This window comes from Electrophorus electricus, chromosome 6 (genome assembly GCF_041902795.1).
Source record: "Electrophorus electricus isolate QZ-2024a chromosome 6, ASM4190279v1, whole genome shotgun sequence".
NCBI classification, from domain to species: domain Eukaryota; kingdom Metazoa; phylum Chordata; class Actinopteri; order Gymnotiformes; family Gymnotidae; genus Electrophorus; species Electrophorus electricus.
In genome coordinates, this window is record NC_137502.1 from 22,899,602 (window position 1) to 22,918,591 (window position 18,990).

Consider the following 18,990-nt stretch of genomic DNA (forward strand, 5'->3'; position numbering starts at 1 on the left):
CAGTGTTTTGTAAACTCTTCACATGCACAAGAAAAAGGGTAATGCTGTCAATAAGCCAGGTGGACCTTTTTTGCATCAATAGTGAACTGATACTGTTTCTATACATGTCCATTTGTTTTGTTTTTGTTTTAGAATGAGTGCTTCTCAGAAAAACTGAATACTTGGGTGCAGAAATGTACTTCTCAGCTCTCTCCAGAAATAGTTTGTGGTTGGCAGGATGGTGGTAGCAGGGCACCCTATCTAAAGCCAGGAGGAGCATGGTGCCTTGTTGAAGTAAATGCTTAACTCCTCCATAAAAATGACTTTTAAACTATTGCTCTGCTCCTACAACTACTGTGGTGATTTATAAAGCAGACTTGATGAACCCAGCTGCACTGGTGACCAGGGAAGTGTGCGTGCGTGCAGTGTTCCAGCCACTTTCCCCAACTTGCAGTCCTTGCTGTTTTCTGGCCACTCATGTCAAAAGTTGGAAGGCTACTGCTGCCTCCTGTGTGGAGTTTAATGCATGCTGTAGCTCAAGGGTCTGCATTCTTAAGTAATGACACCATAGCTGTCAGACATCATGTTTCTGGCTTTCAAAAAACTCCTGCAATAAACCCGGGTGGTTTTAGATGGCTAAAAGTGCCTTGGAGAAACCCCTGAGATCACTGGAGTAATCAGTTTCTTACAAAAGGCTTTCTTACGGGGCTTTCTATTACTTGTTGCCACAAATAAAATCTCTTTCTGTAGTTGCTTTGTTTTTGCATAATTGCAGAAGTAGCAGTTGTGTGTTTGGGACATCCATATTTTTCGATAATTGTTGCTTTACAATTGAGTAGTGCTGGTTTTAATCCTGGTAAAGTACAGATACTATAGTGAAAACCTTTACTGTGATTTAGGTTGATTTTTGCTCGTTATATGCAATCAGGTAATGTAAAGTTAACTTGTATTTCAGCGTAAAGGATATTGAATTAATATGTCTGTTCCATTAGACTATGAAATGCCCATGCATTTCAAAGTGCTATCCAAGATCCCTTTTAGTGTTAAGATTTTATGTGTTCTAGGAAGATTTTAAGGATTTATGCTTTTGGGAAAATGCTTTCTTTTTATTTCTCTGTGCATATTTTTCTTTTATTAGGTGAGAAAAGAGCCCATTTTGATGCTTAAAACCACTAAGCACTTCCTCCCTTATCATTTTTATTTAACCAAAGCAAATCAGAGTTGTGTACAGTAAATGATGAACAAAATGATTATATAAGTAAAGTGAAGACATAAACAAAATGAATGCTTTCAGGGATTTGTAATTCCTTCTCTGGATCCCAAAATGTAAATTTAGTCTACTGCGCAACCCTGTGTAGCAGAGCTGTCAAGAGATTCTAAAAAAAAAACCAAACGTCTGTCTGATTACTGCAGGACTATGAACTCCCAGGATTCACAGATCAGCGATAACAGGAACAGAAGAACCCAGCTTATCACAGGTTGCGTTTGAGTGACTGTCGGAGTAGTTGTGGTTTGATTTAACAAAATGCACCAGCTGTCTATAGGGATAATCCTGCTAATCTTGCCTCATGGAGAAGCTTACTCCCCACCTTGTGACAGGTGAGAGATCCCACTTCTCGCACGATGTGGCCATATCAGCTCGCTTGCCTGACTTGTACTATGGTTTGTTAATTAAGGCGCTAGCTCTGATGGCTAAACTGTGATGCGATCTAACCATAAACTTAACTTGAGTATAATGGTATAAGGGTGGTGACTCAATAGCTAGCCAATCCAGGCATATTTTTCACAGCTAAAAAGCCATCCTGCTCCTGGGCTGCATTTGTGCAATATCACATCTCATTGTAAAGTATAATATATGGAAGAATGACAAACTTGAACTGGGCTTGAAATTAATCAATTTTTTTGAAAATGAATGACAATGTTCAAATGTATCAAGCAAAGCAGGAAAATGAATATTATCTTAAATATATTTGGTCTATGTACATTGTTATTATTATTTTTAGCCTCTATTGTCTTTAGCTGGTATAATAATTTTGATTTCTATAGCGGGAGGCTTCCCGGTCCTCTTTGGCTGGGCTGTTTTTAAACAGATCACACCTGTTTGTTTGTTTTGTTTTTGTTTTTAATGAATAGCAACTGATGATGGAGTGTCTTCTACAACTGAGGTACTCAAATCCCAGTCTTCAAGGTCTGGGTCTAACAGGTTTTCCACCCACCCTTTATCCACAAGTGAGGTGTGATGCCAAAGTGGCCAACCAGTTACATGAATTTAATCAACTACAAGGGATTATGACATCCAAGACTGGATTTAGATTCAATTCCAGATTTGAATATCACTGCTCTACAGTGAATTAAGTAGAACAGGCTTTAAAATGATGATGCACAATAATGGAGATGGCGTTTGGAACTGTAGTGATCATCTAGTTTTCACCCTCCTTTACATATTTGACCGTTTCTGTTCCTACTACAGACTGCATAATTTCATGTGCCCGGCCATGTTGTCTAAATAAACTGTTAGAGAATATTCAACTTGCAGCGTGAAAGTGGTTTCAGAGACGAGCCTCGCATTTCGAAATGATCACACACAGAACTCCAGATGGTCTTTTCTTTAATACTGAACTTTGGAGCCATGACAAAGCCGATCGGATTCTGAGTGAATGAGCTTTGAACCCTCTCCAAAGAGGAAGTGTTGAGAGCAAGCCAAAGATCGTTATGATCACACTCTTAGACACGGCGTGGGTGCACACACAAACGGCCCTGCTTCCACCTTTAACCCACCTGCTGCGTGTGTGCATGTGTGTGTGCGCTCCCATGTCTCCTAGCAAGATCTACTGCACTGGAGAGCTCTTAAGGCAGGTGCAGACAGCTAAACTGTTTGATGACAACAAATCCTTTGTGGATATGAAATTGGCAGCAAATCCCGGTGAGAGAGCCCTGCTGGGTTGGCTTTGGTCTTCTGCTCTTTGAGTGTTCTGTTGCCCTGGGTCCTGGTTGTTCACTCGCTGCCTGCCTGCTGCTCTTCCCTCAACCTCTCCTGCAGAGGTCGTGATGGAGGCCTTCTCCAATCTATCGCAGAGGTTCCCCAATGGGACAGCTCCTCCGTCCGAGCTATGGCTGTTTGTGAACGCTTACTTCGTGGACGACGGGAAGCAGTTTGAGCCGTGGACTCCACCGGACTGGCACGAGAGGTAAGGTGCCATCCGTTTGAAGTGAACCCAAGGTGAACTTCAGAACGTCAGAGAGGAAGACCGTGGTGGGTTTTATTTTTCGGGCAGGCCCGTGTTTCTCTCCAAGGTTTCTGACTCTAAGTTACGCGGCTGGGCTGAGGAGTTGCACGGATTGTGGAAGTCACTGGGTCGGAAGGTGGGTTTTGCTGCGATACGTAGGTTATCAGTTTGATCAGATATTTTATTCATCTGTAAATTTCAGACATTGTTCTCTCTGTTTATTCCCAGATCAGTAATGATGTCAGAGACAACCCTCAGCTATATTCAATGATCTACTCCCCAAATCCAGTCATCATACCAGGGGGGCGTTTCACAGAGTTTTACTACTGGTGAGGGTCAACGCGTCTTATATAGACACACACACGCATACACTGAATCCATTATTTTTCCTGTTGTTCATTGTACAGGGACTCATACTGGGTGTTAAACGGCCTCCTCCTGTCTGAGATGACCGACACAGCCCGGGGAATGATCCAGAACTTTCTCCACATGGTGGACAGGTGGGCTTAGCACAGCTTCTCCTGTGAGCTGCCTTTAGCCACATACATGGAACCAGATAAACACCGGTTACACTTGCAGTCTAAGCATGGCCATCAATCTGTTATGCCAAGCCTATGAAATGTTTACCATTTATAACTGTTTTTGTTTGTCTGTTTTCCTTCTATCCACTTAGGTATGGATTTGTACCAAACGGAGGTCGTATTTACTATGAGCGTCGCAGCCAGCCACCTTTCCTGTCTCTGATGGTGGAGAGCTTCTATGAGGCCACTGGAGATGTGGAATTTCTCAGGTGCTGGTCGTCCTGCTGTTAAATGCCTCTACAGTTGATTCCCTGGTGGGGCCCTGCTGCAGCTCTGCATACTATGAGGTGTTGCTCGTGTTTGCAGGCAGGCTTTGCCCACCCTGGTGAAGGAGTACATGTTTTGGATGGAGAATCGCTCCACTGCTGTGGAAGTGAATGGGACGAGTTGTGTGTTGAATCGCTACAGCGTGCAGGTTGGCCAGCCCAGGTAAGAGCCCGCCCTTAGAGGAGGCCACTCACGTGCAGGTTGGCCAGCCCAGGTAAGAGCCCACCCTTAGAGGAGACCACTCAAGTGCAGATTGGCCAGCCCAGGTAAGAGCCCGCCCCTAGAGGAGGCCACTTACGTGCAGGTTGGACAGCCCAGGTAAGAGCCCGCCCCTAGAGGAGGCCACTCACGTGCAGGTTGGCCAGCCCAGGTAAGAGCCCGCCCTTAGAGGAGACCACTCACGTGCAGGTTGGCCAGCCCAGGTAAGAGCCCGCCCCTAGAGGAGGCCACTCATGTGCAGGTTGGCCAGCCCAGGTAAGAGCCCGCCCCTAGAGGAGACCACTCACGTGCAGGTGACCCATGGAGCAGCCAGTACCCTCCTTTCTTTCTTGGCAGGCCAGAGGCTTATAGACAAGATGCAGAGCTGGCCGAGGGCTTACCTGCAGGTACCACACAGCAGACACGTATTGCATATGCACTCCTTTGCTACTGTAAGAGAAGGGCTGAAAACAGACAACGGAATGCTCATAAACTGGACCTGCTTTTTGAATTCTTTTTTTTTTAATTTTCTTTTAAATACTTTGGATTAGTTATGTAGTAGTTATGTTTAGAATGACTTGAGGTGTGAATGTGTGTGTGTGTGTGTGTGTGTGTGTGTGTGTGTGTGTGTGTATGGCTCTCTCTCTCTCTCTCTCTCTCAGAGGCCCAAGAGAAATTGTGGGCAGAGTTAAAGTCAGCCGCGGAATCCGGCTGGGACTTCTCCTCACGCTGGTACACTGACACCTCACACGGGGGGCCTGGCTCACTCCAGGACACCAGCGTGAGCTCAGTCCTGCCCGTAGACCTCAATGCTCTCCTGTGCCGCTGCGAGCATCTGCTAGCCTCCTTCCACAGGACCGTGGGTGAGCGGTGGCCGTTTGCTCCCTTAACTCGAACCTGCTCACGAACAGGTGTCAGCTTTCTACTTATCTGATTCCAGGGGTAACTAGCGGATAAGCGTTTCCCACTGGGGGTGAGGGGCTGGAGGTCAGGGGGCTGTTCGGATGCGTGGCTGGGTGGTCTTCATCCGCCCTCACCCTCTTGCCTGTCCGCAGGGGCTGAGGAGGGGGTGGCGCAAGCCTTCGAGCAGGCCGCCTCCACCAGGATGGAGGCCATGGAGAGTGTGCTGTGGGACGTGGAGAAGGGAGCCTGGTTTGATTACAACCTTCAGAGTGGGGTCAGGAACTACGCCTTCTACCCCACGAACCTGAGCCCGCTGTGGGCACGCTGCTACTCTCAGCCTGCCATGGGGCTGAAGGCCCTGCACTATCTCAGAGTGAGTGGCCAAGCTGCTGTGGCAACAACAATTTTTGTGTGTGTGTGTGTGTGTGTGTGTGTCCATTTTGGTACCTTACTAAGGTTGTAAGTTTGTTTTTTTTCATCATGTTTATAATGATCAAAACTATAACAATTTTGAAATAATATTGTTCAAACAATGTGGTATTTCTCACAAGTGTCACTAAAAATTGTAAACTTTTACTGCAATTAACATGTACTGGATATTTACTACTATTCTGGAGCCTGAGGAAAGGATGCAGCCATACATTCTTTTAATATACACATACATGTTTCAGATGGCAAATTGCAGATGGTACCTGCATGGATGTTGGCGCTGTGTCTGTGTGTTAAATAACCTATGTTATGGCTGAGGATATAGGCTATACTGGCTCTAACTGTTCAGTCCAAACACGCAGGCAGTAGTGGCCAATCAAAGAGGCGGAAAAGCTGCATGGAAAGTCGCCATTAATGAACTGTAAACTATAAGTATTATTAAAATGAGCACCTTTGCATTGTAGTGAGAACAAGCGCACCCAGGATCTGAAAAGTACCTATTACTTTAATGGGTCTAAACTCTCCCCTATCAGCTGTTGGAAGTGCAAGACAGGTGAGATATAAACTGTGGAATGTATGCCCTCAATGTACAACCCAACCCCAACCTTCCTCAGAAACGTCACCACTTAACTGTACCGCGGGAGAGTGCAGTACACATCACTGACCAGCAGATGTCTCACTTTACACACTATCAGCATGATGCCTTCAGTGATGCGTTTATCTCTCTCTCTCTCTCTCTCTCTCTCTCTCTCTCTCTCTGCATGTGTAGGGGAGTGGAGGTCTGGACTACCCTAATGGCGTGCCTACCTCCCTGAGAGAGAGCACTCAGCAGTGGGACCTGCCCAATGCCTGGCCCCCACTCCAGCACATGCTTATAGAAGGTACATGGCCAAAAAAAATCCATTCAATAAATCAAAGCTTAATAGGACTTGTGCATCTTATACGTCTGTTTATTTAAGGGTTAGCATTTCAAAGGTGTGATTATCACTCAGTGAATAGTGTGCTGATGCATCTGTATATTTAAGGGTTAACTTTTTTAAGGCGTGATTAGTGTCACTCAGCGATTAGTGTACTTGTTGTTAAGTCTCATGTTCATTTGCTCGTGTGCGGTTGTGCTTTCTTGGGTCACTGTGTCGTGCGTCTCGCTGTGCGTGCTGCTGTTGTTGTTGTGTGTTGCTCTGTGCGCTCGCGCTGTGTGTCCCAGGCCTGGCTCAGCTGGACTCTGCAGACAGTCAAGAGCTGGCATTTGCTTTGGCACAGCGCTGGATTCACACAAACTGGCTGGCGTATGCCAAATACCGGGCCATGTTTGAGAAGGTGCACTTCCTCTGTCTCCCTCACTTATCACTCTGATGTACAATCTTTCTTTTCTGTCTTCTTTAGAAGGTGGATTTGTGCTGCATTGTTGAACCAGTGATATGTTTAGAGCACTGCTGGAGGAAATGCTAGTGTAGTCAGTCTCTCTCTCGCTCGCTCCTCCCACTCCTCCCCATTTTTCTCTTTCTGTCTGTCTCTTTCTCTCTCTGGTTCTTTGTCTCTATCTCTGTTGCAGTATGATGTCAGTGGAGATGGTAAACCTGGTGGAGGCGGTGAATACGAGGTCCAGGTACAGATGTTGTAAACATATTTATATATATGCTAATTCATATTTCTCCTCTCCATCCCAATCAAGACTCTAGGGATGCATCCATTTAGTCTCGTGAGGAGTTTAATTAGGTTTGTTTTTCCACGCAATGAAATGGCTCCAGAGATGCTGTATCTCATTTACTTACCAGGCTGATTCAGACATTAACCAGAAAATTCATTTTAATCTACATTGAATTGCAAATTAACAGAGTTATAAATGAAAGGCATGTTTCCAGTGATCATATCAGACAACAAAACATTTGTTGATGCTTTATATACATTTCTAGCAATAGCTGCAGTTGAATATATGACGTACGGTTCCAGCTAACTCTAGTTTTTCGCTTGACATTACAGTTGGGGTTTGGCTGGACCAATGGAGTTGCTTTACAGCTGCTGGACCAGTATGGTGATAGGCTGAGCTCTGGGGGCATGACTTAGTGTCTGGCCTTCTGATTGGATTCATTTACCCTATTCTAAATTTGCTGTTATAAAACGGTGACCTGTGACCGCTTGTGTTTACTCGTGTCTTTTATTGAGTATGTTTTCTAATTTTAACTCTTAGTGAAGTAAAAAGATGAAAACCACTACTTACGTTGACATAATCATATTAAAGCAGCCACACTGTTATGGTCAGTAATTGCAATGCCTCCATTCAAATGGGACCAGAAGATTATCTTTTTAAGCAATACTGAAACACACATGTTAATTCAAATAATCCAGTTATGTGAGGTTACAGTGGATCACGGCTCGTCTGTGAGTCAACCCTTTCAAATAAACTTTGCAGGAGTGAGTTTACATGAGCTATGTGGAAGTCTCTGCCATTACTTTTAAACACATTAGAACAACCTGAGATTCTTGTTGAAGGTGAGAGAGAAAGGAGCTCAGGAAGAGAACGATTCTTCCGTGAAGCTGAGAGGTGGCGGCCCGGGTAACTTTACTGATTTAACGCTTGTCTCCCCCCTACCCATCATCGTACACATGCAGTTGTCATGGTGATATGTGTGGGATGCCATGACATTTGATGGACCTGGCGGTGTCATTTTCCCCATCCTGCATTCTGTGTTATGTTATATACAGAGGTGGGAACAGACCATTAAGTTGCTAGTGATAAGTAAGTCCCAGGTCAAGTCCCAGGTCAAGTCCCAGGTCACGTCCCAGGTCACGTCCCAGGTCACGTCCCAGGTCACGTCCCAGGTCAAGTCCCAGGTCAAGTCCCAGGTCAAGTCCCAGGTCAAGTCCCAGGTCAAGTCCCAGGTCACGTCCCAGGTCACGTCCCAGGTCACGTCCCAGGTCACGTCCCAGGTCAAGTCCCAGGTCAAGTCCCCAGATTTGATGCCATTTCAAACGTTAACACCAACACCGTAGTTGGTGTAGTTTTGGTAGGTACTAACTCCTGCATAGCAGGAACATCCCACTTGAGTCGTTACGTGGGCTGCACTAACCACTTTGTGCCACTGCAGGTTAAGTTAATTTAAATACTCCTCCTTTGAACCCATATAAAAGATTCAGTGGACTTTTAACAACACAGAAAGCAAGCCTATGATTGCAATTGGCCCTCTGTGTCAGTTGTGTATCTGTCCCACCTCCTTCACTTTTAACTGCTTGTAAATGTTTACCTCCCTTCTCACACACACACACACACACACACACACACACACACACACACACACACACACACATGTACATCTGGTGGTGTCTGCTGTGTTGATTTCGCAGGTTGTCGGAGGTCCCCCACCCACTGACAGCCTCATACAGCAGCAGTTCATCTGTGATGTCACACGTTATGCTGAGTGTTTAATGCAAATGTTAGACAAGACCCATGAAAACTAATGTGTGTGTGAGATAGAGAGGGTGAATAAGAGAGAGTGGGTGCGAGAGAGACAGTAAGCCAGAAAGGGTGTGAGAGAGAGGGTGCATGAGATGAGAGGAAAAGAAGATGAGAGACTATCAATGAGTGAAGGAGAGTGGCTGAAAGCATGGATTCTGAGCTTGGGGTCAATTTTGTCGGACCGGTATTAATGCAGCGGCTCAGGGGCGATGTGTTGCGTCCAGACGGGCTACGGAAGGGCAGACTCCAGGGGCAGTGTGCTACGTCCAGACGGGGTAAGGAAGAATGGACTCCAGAGGCAGTGTGCTACGTCCAGACGGGGAACGGAAGGACAGACTCCAAAGGCAGTGTGTTACGTCTCGGTATGAAGAGCTCAGACGACGTCCGCTGAGGTCTGGCTTCGCTTCACACCGTGCAAATTGTTGCTTCTCAGATGCCTGATTTTGCCTCCTACACAGTCTTGTAAATGGGGGAACTGAGCAGTCATTAATTTTAATGTGCAGCACTGAAAAATAACACTCACCTAGAGCACGAAGACTCAAAGAAAGCGCTCGTCTCTGCTGGGCCTCCTATTTGCTAGCATTTTCCCAGTGTTCTCCGGTGAATGGATCTTGTCTGGAGAACCTGGAAATGTTGTAACATCTTATGAGTTCAAATGGGGATTTTAGAGGTCAGACAAGGTTAGCAGGTTTACACCTAAGTGCAGTTAAGGTGTTGTTTCTTTCCCTTTATTGATCTTTTGACAAGTTTGGCAACTCTGTCTGGCATCGTGAAAGTAGTCACCATCTACTCATTACAAGAATGGATGTACAAGGCCCATTAAAGTGCATCCTAAGGCGATATACTGAGTGTGTGTGGGTGTTTGAGTTTAAAGTCGGTCTGTCTCATATACTCATATGTTCATATACACTTTAAGTGTTTACGCTTGAATTCACTTTGGATGGGGTGGTTTGGATGACTGGAATGAAACACTCTGTGTTTGCCCTCTCATGTCTCTGTCTCACTCTTCTCATGCTCCTCCCTCTGCCCTGCCCACTCCCTGGCAGCTCCGCCCCCACACACCTCTAACCTCACTCAGGAGCAGAGAGGTAGGGGCTCAGGAGCCTCCTCTTAGACTCCAAGCTACCTGCACTGATGCACAACCATCCTGTATATATTCTTGTTTTAGCTTACACTGTAAATTATTTATGCATTGTCTACAATTAAGTACTGTTAAAACATATAGCAGCCTGTGTAGTACTGGCACACTAAACAATATCTTATTGTGTGGCTACTGGTGTATGGGAATTTGATTTTGCAAGATTTATATATCCTGATCCCTTGCTTGTTCATAAAGTTTCTTATTTTAAGATTATGGGCTTTCTAATAGCCATTGCCTGTAATTTTCCATGTTCTTCTCTGGAATGCTCACACAGATTTCAGTTGCTAGGGTGACGGCCCCAACCCCGTCATGTTTAGTAAACATTTTGGTCTGTCCTTGAATATCTCTGCATAAAAGTAGAACTCTCACTCTCACACCCCAACACCACCACCCTTCTCTAGATCTGTTAGAAAGAAATATCAAGGCTCTGTGTTCCTTACAAATAAATGTATGTTGTTCTGTAAAAAGCAGTTTTGTGTACTCCATTTAGAAAAAATACAGCACAGTATGAGATCCATGTAAACAAACATTTCAGTACACTGCTGTAAACATTAATTACACTACCTCTGCTGCAAGATAGTTTCTGTAAAGTCACCCTGGTGTGGAGGTCACTGCCAACTTAAGATGTGCTATTACGAGGCCCTGGTGTGTGTTATATGATCTCTGTAATGGAGGGTATGGATTAAACAACTTGCATTTTTGTACTGGTCAAAAGCTGCATTGATTTTACATAGTTCCATACATGGATCACTTTGTATTCATTACACTTGAAGAATTAGAGAGGAGATAATGGATCAAAACTGGATTCTAAAAACCGATTTTAATCTAGAGGCTCCTGTTGGATAAAACCGCATTGATTTTGGAAATTATTTGGTGCGCTATTTAATTGCCTTTCACCTGCTATTGTAGCTAGAGGAGCAATATTGCAAGTTTGTCATTTCATTCATCAGCTATTAGTTCAATTTGAAATATCAATATGTTTACCCTGGGAGGGATTCGAAGATGTGGGGTGGTGACTTTTCTCTGTTCCGTTGCTGAGACTTTAAGTGACGTGGAGGTGTCAGTCTTGTGAGTGGTTCTCTCTGTCCTCAGCTCCAGGGCAGCTATGCCTCCGCAGAGAGACGGACGCCCCTGTTCCGCACGCCTGTCCGGGCGACGCCCTCACACGACGCACAGACCACCGTTTCTGCCCTCTGCTTTGAAGCGCTCGGCTGGCCACGACTCTCCGACCCTCTCGAAGTGGTCGGTCCGGTCGGGGTCTGATTGGACCGAGTCCCCCTGCCGCCTCCATGCTAATACTCAAATTCCCCAGATCGCAGGATGCAGACAAACCTCTGCCCCCTCCACCTACCGCGATTGATGCCCCAGATGCACTTGCGCCTGCGGTTGTGCTGCTTTGTTCTGCTGCAGCCTGTCTGACTCTATGCGGTTCCCGAGGGCAGGCCTGGGTTCGCGGCCAGGCCGACGTCCTGCTGGGTGAAAAAATGCATCTCTGCAACACAGTACTGCTCCCAGCGTTCAGAACCATGCCAATTCTCTGCTGCTTGTCCGGGGTGTAGAATCCCTGCTGTAGGAAGGGAATGCGTGCGGCCTACGTCTGTCTGTATGGATGTGTACGGGCGAAGGAGACTGAGAAGTGAATAGGGTTGTACTAAGAATTTGTTAGGGTGAGTGAGTGAGTGGGTTTCGTGGGTGGGTGGGGCATGTATTGTGCTGCATTGAGCTACCTTGAGGGGACCTTGTTGGAAAAGAAAATAATGGCAAAAGATAATTTACTGAGGTCATAGGGATAGTTTTACATGGTTTCCCCTTTACCCCGATGGTCAGCCAAGAAATGTTTGGCGCTCAGGTTTTCCTTTATTTTTGTTGTGAAACTACATAGGTAGTGTAGCTAATTCGTAACAGAAGCTTGATATGACATACTGTTATGGATATGAAATGATCACCCAACAACTTGATGTGGTTTGGAAGGTATAAGCTTCCTTTGCATGTCTGCTCAGGAGAGTAGCAGCACACGCAGGCTATAACAGCACACGTGGTGGAAACACAGAGTGTAGCAGCACACGCAGGCTATAACAGCACACGTGGTGGAAACACAGAGTGTAGCAGCACACGCAGGCTATAACAGCACACGTGGTGGAAACACAGAGTGTAGCAGCACACGCAGGCTATAACAGCACACGTGGTGGAAACACAGAGTGTAGCAGCACACGCAGGCTATAACAGCACACGTGGTGGAAACACAGAGTGTAGCAGCACACGCAGGCTATAACAGCACACGTGGTGGAAACACAGAGTGTAGCAGCACACGCAGGCTATAACAGCACACATGGTGGAAACAGAGTGTAGCAGCACACGCACACAGTGGCTTTCAGGCCTCTGCACTGCCATTTTCTGTCTTCATGCAGTGCATACACAGTATGAAGCAAAAACATGACAAGAGAAGAGCATGTACCAGGTAACAATTAGAAAGCACATGACACTTTACACTAGCACTGTTTCATTTAACATTGTTTCACATACAATCTACAGTACACCATATATATATATATATATATATATATATATATATATATATATATGCATGTATGTAAATGGAAAAATGTATTCATAGTAGTATTAGAATATGATGCATATTTACATTTGAATATTGCACTGCAGTATTGCATTTAAAGCTTTTTCGACTTGCCACTGTCATTGCACTAGCAGAGGAGCAAGTCCTGTTACAGATGCAGTCTCTGTGTGGGTGGGTGGGTGGGTGGGTGAGTGTGTGAGAAACTGCAGAAGTGATTAAGCATGCACTATATAATTTGGAGGTAGGTGAAAGTATCAATATTTAGGTACTGTATTTCACACATTCTAGTACTTCACCAGTGGACATAGCCCACAAAGATGATACTATTTTGTGTGTATGTGTGTTGCTTATTGTGTATGTTGTATCTTTCTGAAGGTGTGTGTGTGTGTGTGTGTCGGTGTCTGTGTCTGTGTCTGTGTTTCTATTCTGAACCACTGGGGGGCAGCAGAGCCCCGTCAGTCTACTACAGCAGGAGCCTCCATCTCACATAGTGTGGCATGAATACATGCCAGAGGTAATGTGGGTACCCAGAGAGGCAGCTTTCATCTGAAGTGTGTGTGTGTGTGTGTGTATTTGGAGAGGTGGGGGGTTAGTGAATGTAATGGGGGTGGGGTGTGTGTGTGTGTGTGAACAGGTAGGGCTCAACTTTCTCAGTTTCTCTCTTTGGTGTAGTGGGCTGAACAAATCCAGGGGATTAAAGGATTCTGTTAATTTGTGTGCATGTGAGTGCACGCACGTGTTGGGGTGGTGAGGTGTGCGTGCGCGCGAGTGTGTGTGTGTGTGTGTGTGTATAAATAAAGTGTTGTGTTTGTATAGTGTGTTCTCTGGCTCTCCATGACCTTTGCCCTGCTCTAAAGGGTCATGTCTGTTTGCTGTGGTCACAGCAGTATTTAGCAACACACACACACACACACACACACACACACACACACACACACACACACACACACACACACACACACACACACACACAGAGGCTGTGATTCTCTTGAAGATTCTCTTGCTCCGAATCCAACTAAAATTCAATTTTGTGTGACATACAAATCAATGAGCCCATATCAGCTTGCTTCTGGGTTGTTAATAGTACTAATACAATGCTTTTTAGGTTGCTGTGTTGCTATGAGACCGATTCTAGCTATGAAATAAACATGCTAATTGTCATTCACAAGCTGCCAGCCACACCCTGTTTTAATGGCACCGCAAAGAGAAGGAGCATATTGTTCATTGCAGAAATTAGTCTAAAGTTTCAACTGAACCTGCTGGTCTTTATTTGAATGGCATTTCTGCATTCAAACGAGCACAGCAGAACTGTTTAATTTCACTCCATTGTAGAGCGGAGCGGGCCGCTGTTGCAGCTCTCAAGCCAGCTGGCTCCGGGTTTTGTCTATTGGTTTGTTCTTTAATTCCCTGCAACAGCTCTGTTAATGCAGTGGTGTGTTTGAGCAAACACTGGCGGCAAAGGTGCGAGCTGCTAATTTTAAACCGCGTGTGTGTGTGTGTGTGAGTGCGTGTGTGTGTGTGTGTGTGTGTGTGTTTGTGAGTGAGTGTGTGTGAGTGTGAGTGCGTGTGCGTGTGTGTGTGTGTGAGTGTGTGAGTGTGAGTGTGTGTGTGAGAGTGTGTGTGTGTGTGTGTGTGTGGGTGTTCAAGTGTGTGTTTAAAATCTCTGAACTCAGGCATGGCGTGAAAGCAAAGCGCGGCTGAAGTGACAAGCTCACGTCTGTGTCCGCGACCTCGGTCAGACCCGTCACTCTGACACTTCTACGCAGTGTCACGCAGCACGTCACTCCAGCCAGAAAACAAGAGAAAGTGCGACCGGAGGAGAGAAGAGAGAAAGAACACAGGAAGCATGAACAGAGAGGAGAGAGAGAGAACGGAGTGAAAGCATGAACGGAGGAGAGGAAAAAAAGAGAACAGAGAGAAAGCTAAAGTCCCGTGCTTATCGCAGCTGCACATATGGCACGGCGGATGAGATGCGAGGAGGAGATGGAGGGATAAGCAGGGAGAGAGAGATTGGAGGGAGGGATGAGGAACGTCTCGATGGCACACGTCCGTAAAAACGGTGCAAAAACATTCCTTCCATCCCACAGTCCTCAATGGAGGGAAACGGTGTCAAAGGCGGCGAAGTATTAATTCCGGGGCCGCGTGAGCAGGAAGGAAGGCTTATTACTATAATTATTGTCACTTGCGCGCCGGCCCTGAGTGACTTACAAATGCTAATCACATGGACCCGCTAAAGTTGCGTGATGCCACTGTCGAGGCCGGAATACCGGGAGCAGGAAGCCGTCATCCTGCACAGCCCCCTGCGTTTAAAGCTAAGTTCCTGTGCCGCCAGTTTGTTGCCCTTCCATAGCTGGTGCTAAAAAGGGGCGAAACGGGGACAGCAAGATGGAAAGAATATAAATGGGGCATTAGACGAGGGCAGAAGTGCCAGCCCATGTAGCTGTTTGGAAAGGAACACAATCCGATGGGCTGACTGCTAGGAACGGTTTGATGCAAGGGCTGAAACAGCAGGGGCTTCCTGTCATGAGCAAAACCACAAATATTATCCATTATTCAACAGATATTGCTTTGGGAAAAAAAAACCCAAAACAAAACAAACGAGCAGAACTCCAGTTGTGCAGTGAACAGCTTCACAGACTCCAGATGTTCAACAGATTGCCATCGGTGCCCCAGGCCTCTCTCAGATTGGGGTGTGAGCGTCTGTGTATTATGCCAAAAGTCAACACGAGATTGCTCATGGGATGATGTCATCCGCTTCTTTCCCTTCTCCTTTCTCTGTTTCTGTCTCTTACCATTCCAGTAGGATCATGTAGTGGTTACCTTCCATGGTGACTCTAATTATAAGTTACTGTAAATACAAGTTAGATAAAATCTGCATAAAATACTAAAAAATACTACTGTGGAAAAACTGCATTTCTCTTTTTCTGTCTGTTGTTTTAAGTGCTCAGAAGGATGCAGGTGAGCTCAGAGACGCCCCGCCGAGTGCTGTCATTACTGCTGTCTCGTCCTCTCGAGTTTGATTAGTAGCGCGCGGCCATGGTGTGTTTGCCGTGGGTGCTCAGGCGCAGGAAGCCCTCACTGCCTACAAGTCTCCTCATCGGCATGAAACAGGAACTCGGAGAGACAGAGGGGAAGAGAGAGGCTCTCCTAATTTTTAGCGGGGCATGGGGAGGTCACCTGCCTTTTGATCCTTAATTACGTTTCATTCGAGGCCCGCCTGAGCGGTGGCACCTCCTTCAGCCTTTAGACGGCCCCCCTCTAGTCGGTGTCTCCCAGGAGCTGTCGGCCGACACTTTTGGTCCCGAAGGAAGAAGAGCAGAGGTGAGAGATTTCCTTACCTTGCCCGATGCCCACTCTGACTGGCTTTGGAGCACGTCCCTGAGTTCGTTGAGTTTGCGGTTGCTACCTTAAACCCCAATGTCGAGATCACAGAAAGCTGCCTTTCAGGATGCGGTTTAGGATCGGTGTAGGATTAATTCTGAGATAACTCAAGATTAAAAGTTTACTTTCTTCATTAATTCCTTCATCTTGATTAACATACTTCTGAAGCCCCAAGGTCCTAAACTAAGGTAATAAATGTAAATGTAGTAAATTTTGCTCCTCGGTTGCCCACTGTAGGGTTTGCAAGTGCAACATGTATTGCCTACACTGCAGATATCCCCTAAGTGCTGACACCAAGTGCTCCTTGGCTGAAATCGGCGTCATCAGCAGTTCAAACGCGAGTGCGTGGGCTTTCCCCAAAGAGAGTCATATTAAAGCATTGGCTTATATGGAAAGCCAAACTGGTCAAAATTGACCTCAAACAAACGTTTATTTGTAAAAAGTCGAAAAAAGATGAATTTTGGACACTTTTACACTGTAAAATATGGCATTATTTTTCACTATGCCATAAAATACGGCACAAAAAAAAAAAATCAAAAACATAGTTTTTTACGAAGTTTATATGTCACTTGAAAACGCTGTAAAAAGCGCCACTTTAAGTGCTCTAAAACGCAGTTTTTTAATGCCGCTTTGGCGTGCCTACAATGGTGTTTAAAACACCATTTTATAGTATAATAATGAGCTCTACCTACTGGGTTTAACAGTTAATAGATTTGAACTTTCTTCACCCAATCGCTCACAAACAAGGTCAGACCAGACCAGTCTAGGTTAGGTTAGCTAACTAGCTAGGTAGAAGTTTAGTAGACCTAGCAGTAGTGACCATGGTTAGGTACCTCAGATATCGTATTTTAAATGGGCAATTTAAATGGGTAAGTGCTCCAATACACCGTTTTTTATGCTGCTTTGGTGTGCCTTTTATAGTCTGATAATGAGCCCTGCCTACTAGACATTTATTATACCTAGCAGTAGTGACCATGGTTAGGTACTTCAGACATGGTATTTTAAATAGGCACTTGTCTAACTAGCTAACACCAGCTAGCTAGCAGCATTTCCTACAGCTGAAAGATGGTGAGGAGGAACTTCATTTTGCCTCATAGATGGACACAGAATGACAGCACTCCACAATCCAGGACCCGATGTAATTCAATCAAAATTAACAAGGTAAGGGACATTTTAACCGAGTTAATCGCTGAGTCCGTTAAACTGGTAAAATACTAACTAGAGACAACTCACTTACTGATAATTGGCTGCAAAACAAAGGTAGCTATAGTTGGCCAGTCGAGTTGTTTCTAGTGCTAGACTCAAAGCAAGTTTGTCATCTTGCAAGAACAAATGCACATTTGTGTTGAACTTGATGGCTAGCTAGCTATCAGAGGTTTGGTTCGGTAGTGTCGTTATAGCGACTGCTCACTTCAGACTTTTGTTATGGTTAAAACTGAATGAAAGGGGAAGGGGTTATTGCAACAAGCTCAAGAAGGACGCCAAATAGCGAATATGGATAACCGTGCTATTGGTCATGGAGCATCCCTGTTTTGTACACTTGCATTCTTGCTCTACGTCTAGCACTGGGAAGTCAGGAGTAACCCTGTCCCCCCTCTTTCTCCACAGCTAGACAGGGGATTGCTCCTCCATGACAGGTTCTGCCTACCACTTCTAGCCAGCCCTCTGCACTCTGAGGCAAAGCTCCACCCACCACTTCCAGCCAAGACTCTGCGCCTCCTGATCAGGTCTTATCTACCACTGCCAGTCACCATCCTGAGGTAATAAGGTTAGTCATATTTATTTTTGTATATGAAGGTACATTGACTACTTTTAGGTCAGACTAGGTTTGAAAATGTAAGTTGAAAATATGTAGCTTGTTGACTCCAACATTTTAACAACCGTTTATCAAACATTAAAACTAAATGATTATTAGTTATAAATATTTTTGGTTATAATGATCTTTTATGGGACTTAGGGAGGACTTCTACATGGATCTGAATTTGATGTTGAAGAGGTTCTCCTAGCATTTCCAGTTAAAAATAATGGTGGAAATATATGTACTTCAGTAGTCTAATTTCAGTCCTATAAAATTCTTAATATATTTCTCTATATCTTGTGCTCATAAATTGTTTTTCTTTTGTTGTCAGAATGACAAAGACCTGGTTCAGATATTGAAGGAGTTCCAAGAGCATCATATTGACCTCAACATGAGCTGCACAGTTATCACCAGGCGCAAATATATTCTCAAAAGTGCATGTACTGCTCTGGCATAACGTTATTTTGACTGGCATAAAGTGCCAAATATTGAATTTGTGGGGGAAATGGAAGAGGATTATAAAGGCCCAAGAAGAGAATTTTTCAAGTCAAGGTCAAACAGTGTTATGCTTTTGACATATGTGACTGCACTGGCAAGATTTCAATTCACTTTTCATTGTCTTTGTAATCATAGCCTCTTGATTCTTGAGCTACAGCAGAGCCTTGGAGTTTTTGTTGGCAGACCTGGGCAGCTGCTCTTCAGTTATGATCAAACAGTTTTAGAGCCAACAAGAAATTCTATACAGCAGGCAAGCTCACTGCTTATGCGTGATGGCCCTGGCCTGAGATGCCTCAATCGAGAGCTGTATTTGCTTATGTGTGGAGAGAAGCCTGATTTGCCATCTAGGATCAGGAGTTGCAGAGCAAACTAGCAAAGGTAAGTAAATACTTCTTACATGGTAACCTGTTAAACTAAATTTAGGAAAAAAATAATTTGTTAAAATGAAATATTTACCAGTAGTTACCAATTAATATATTTTTATTCTTAGTTATAGTGTATTTAACCGTAATCTAAAGCTTTATTCAGTGTGCCTAGGAAAACCCCCCCCAATCAAACT

At 45.0% G+C, this 18,990-nt stretch overlaps 1 protein-coding gene across 1 annotated transcript; it reads left to right on the forward strand.

Annotated features, from left to right (window-relative positions):
- Positions 1–85: 85 nt before the first annotated feature.
- Positions 86–8,005, forward strand: treh (trehalase (brush-border membrane glycoprotein)). The gene is given in 16 exon segments (XM_035525430.2): positions 86–1,578; positions 2,802–2,902; positions 3,020–3,167; positions 3,255–3,342; positions 3,435–3,535; positions 3,614–3,706; positions 3,880–3,996; positions 4,094–4,216; positions 4,610–4,659; positions 4,915–5,115; positions 5,308–5,528; positions 6,354–6,465; positions 6,789–6,901; positions 7,137–7,190; positions 7,565–7,640; positions 7,643–8,005. Coding segments are annotated over 16 exon segments (1,731 nt in total). The 5' UTR covers positions 86–1,504; the 3' UTR covers positions 7,702–8,005.
- The last annotated feature ends 10,985 nt before the right edge of the window (positions 8,006–18,990 follow it).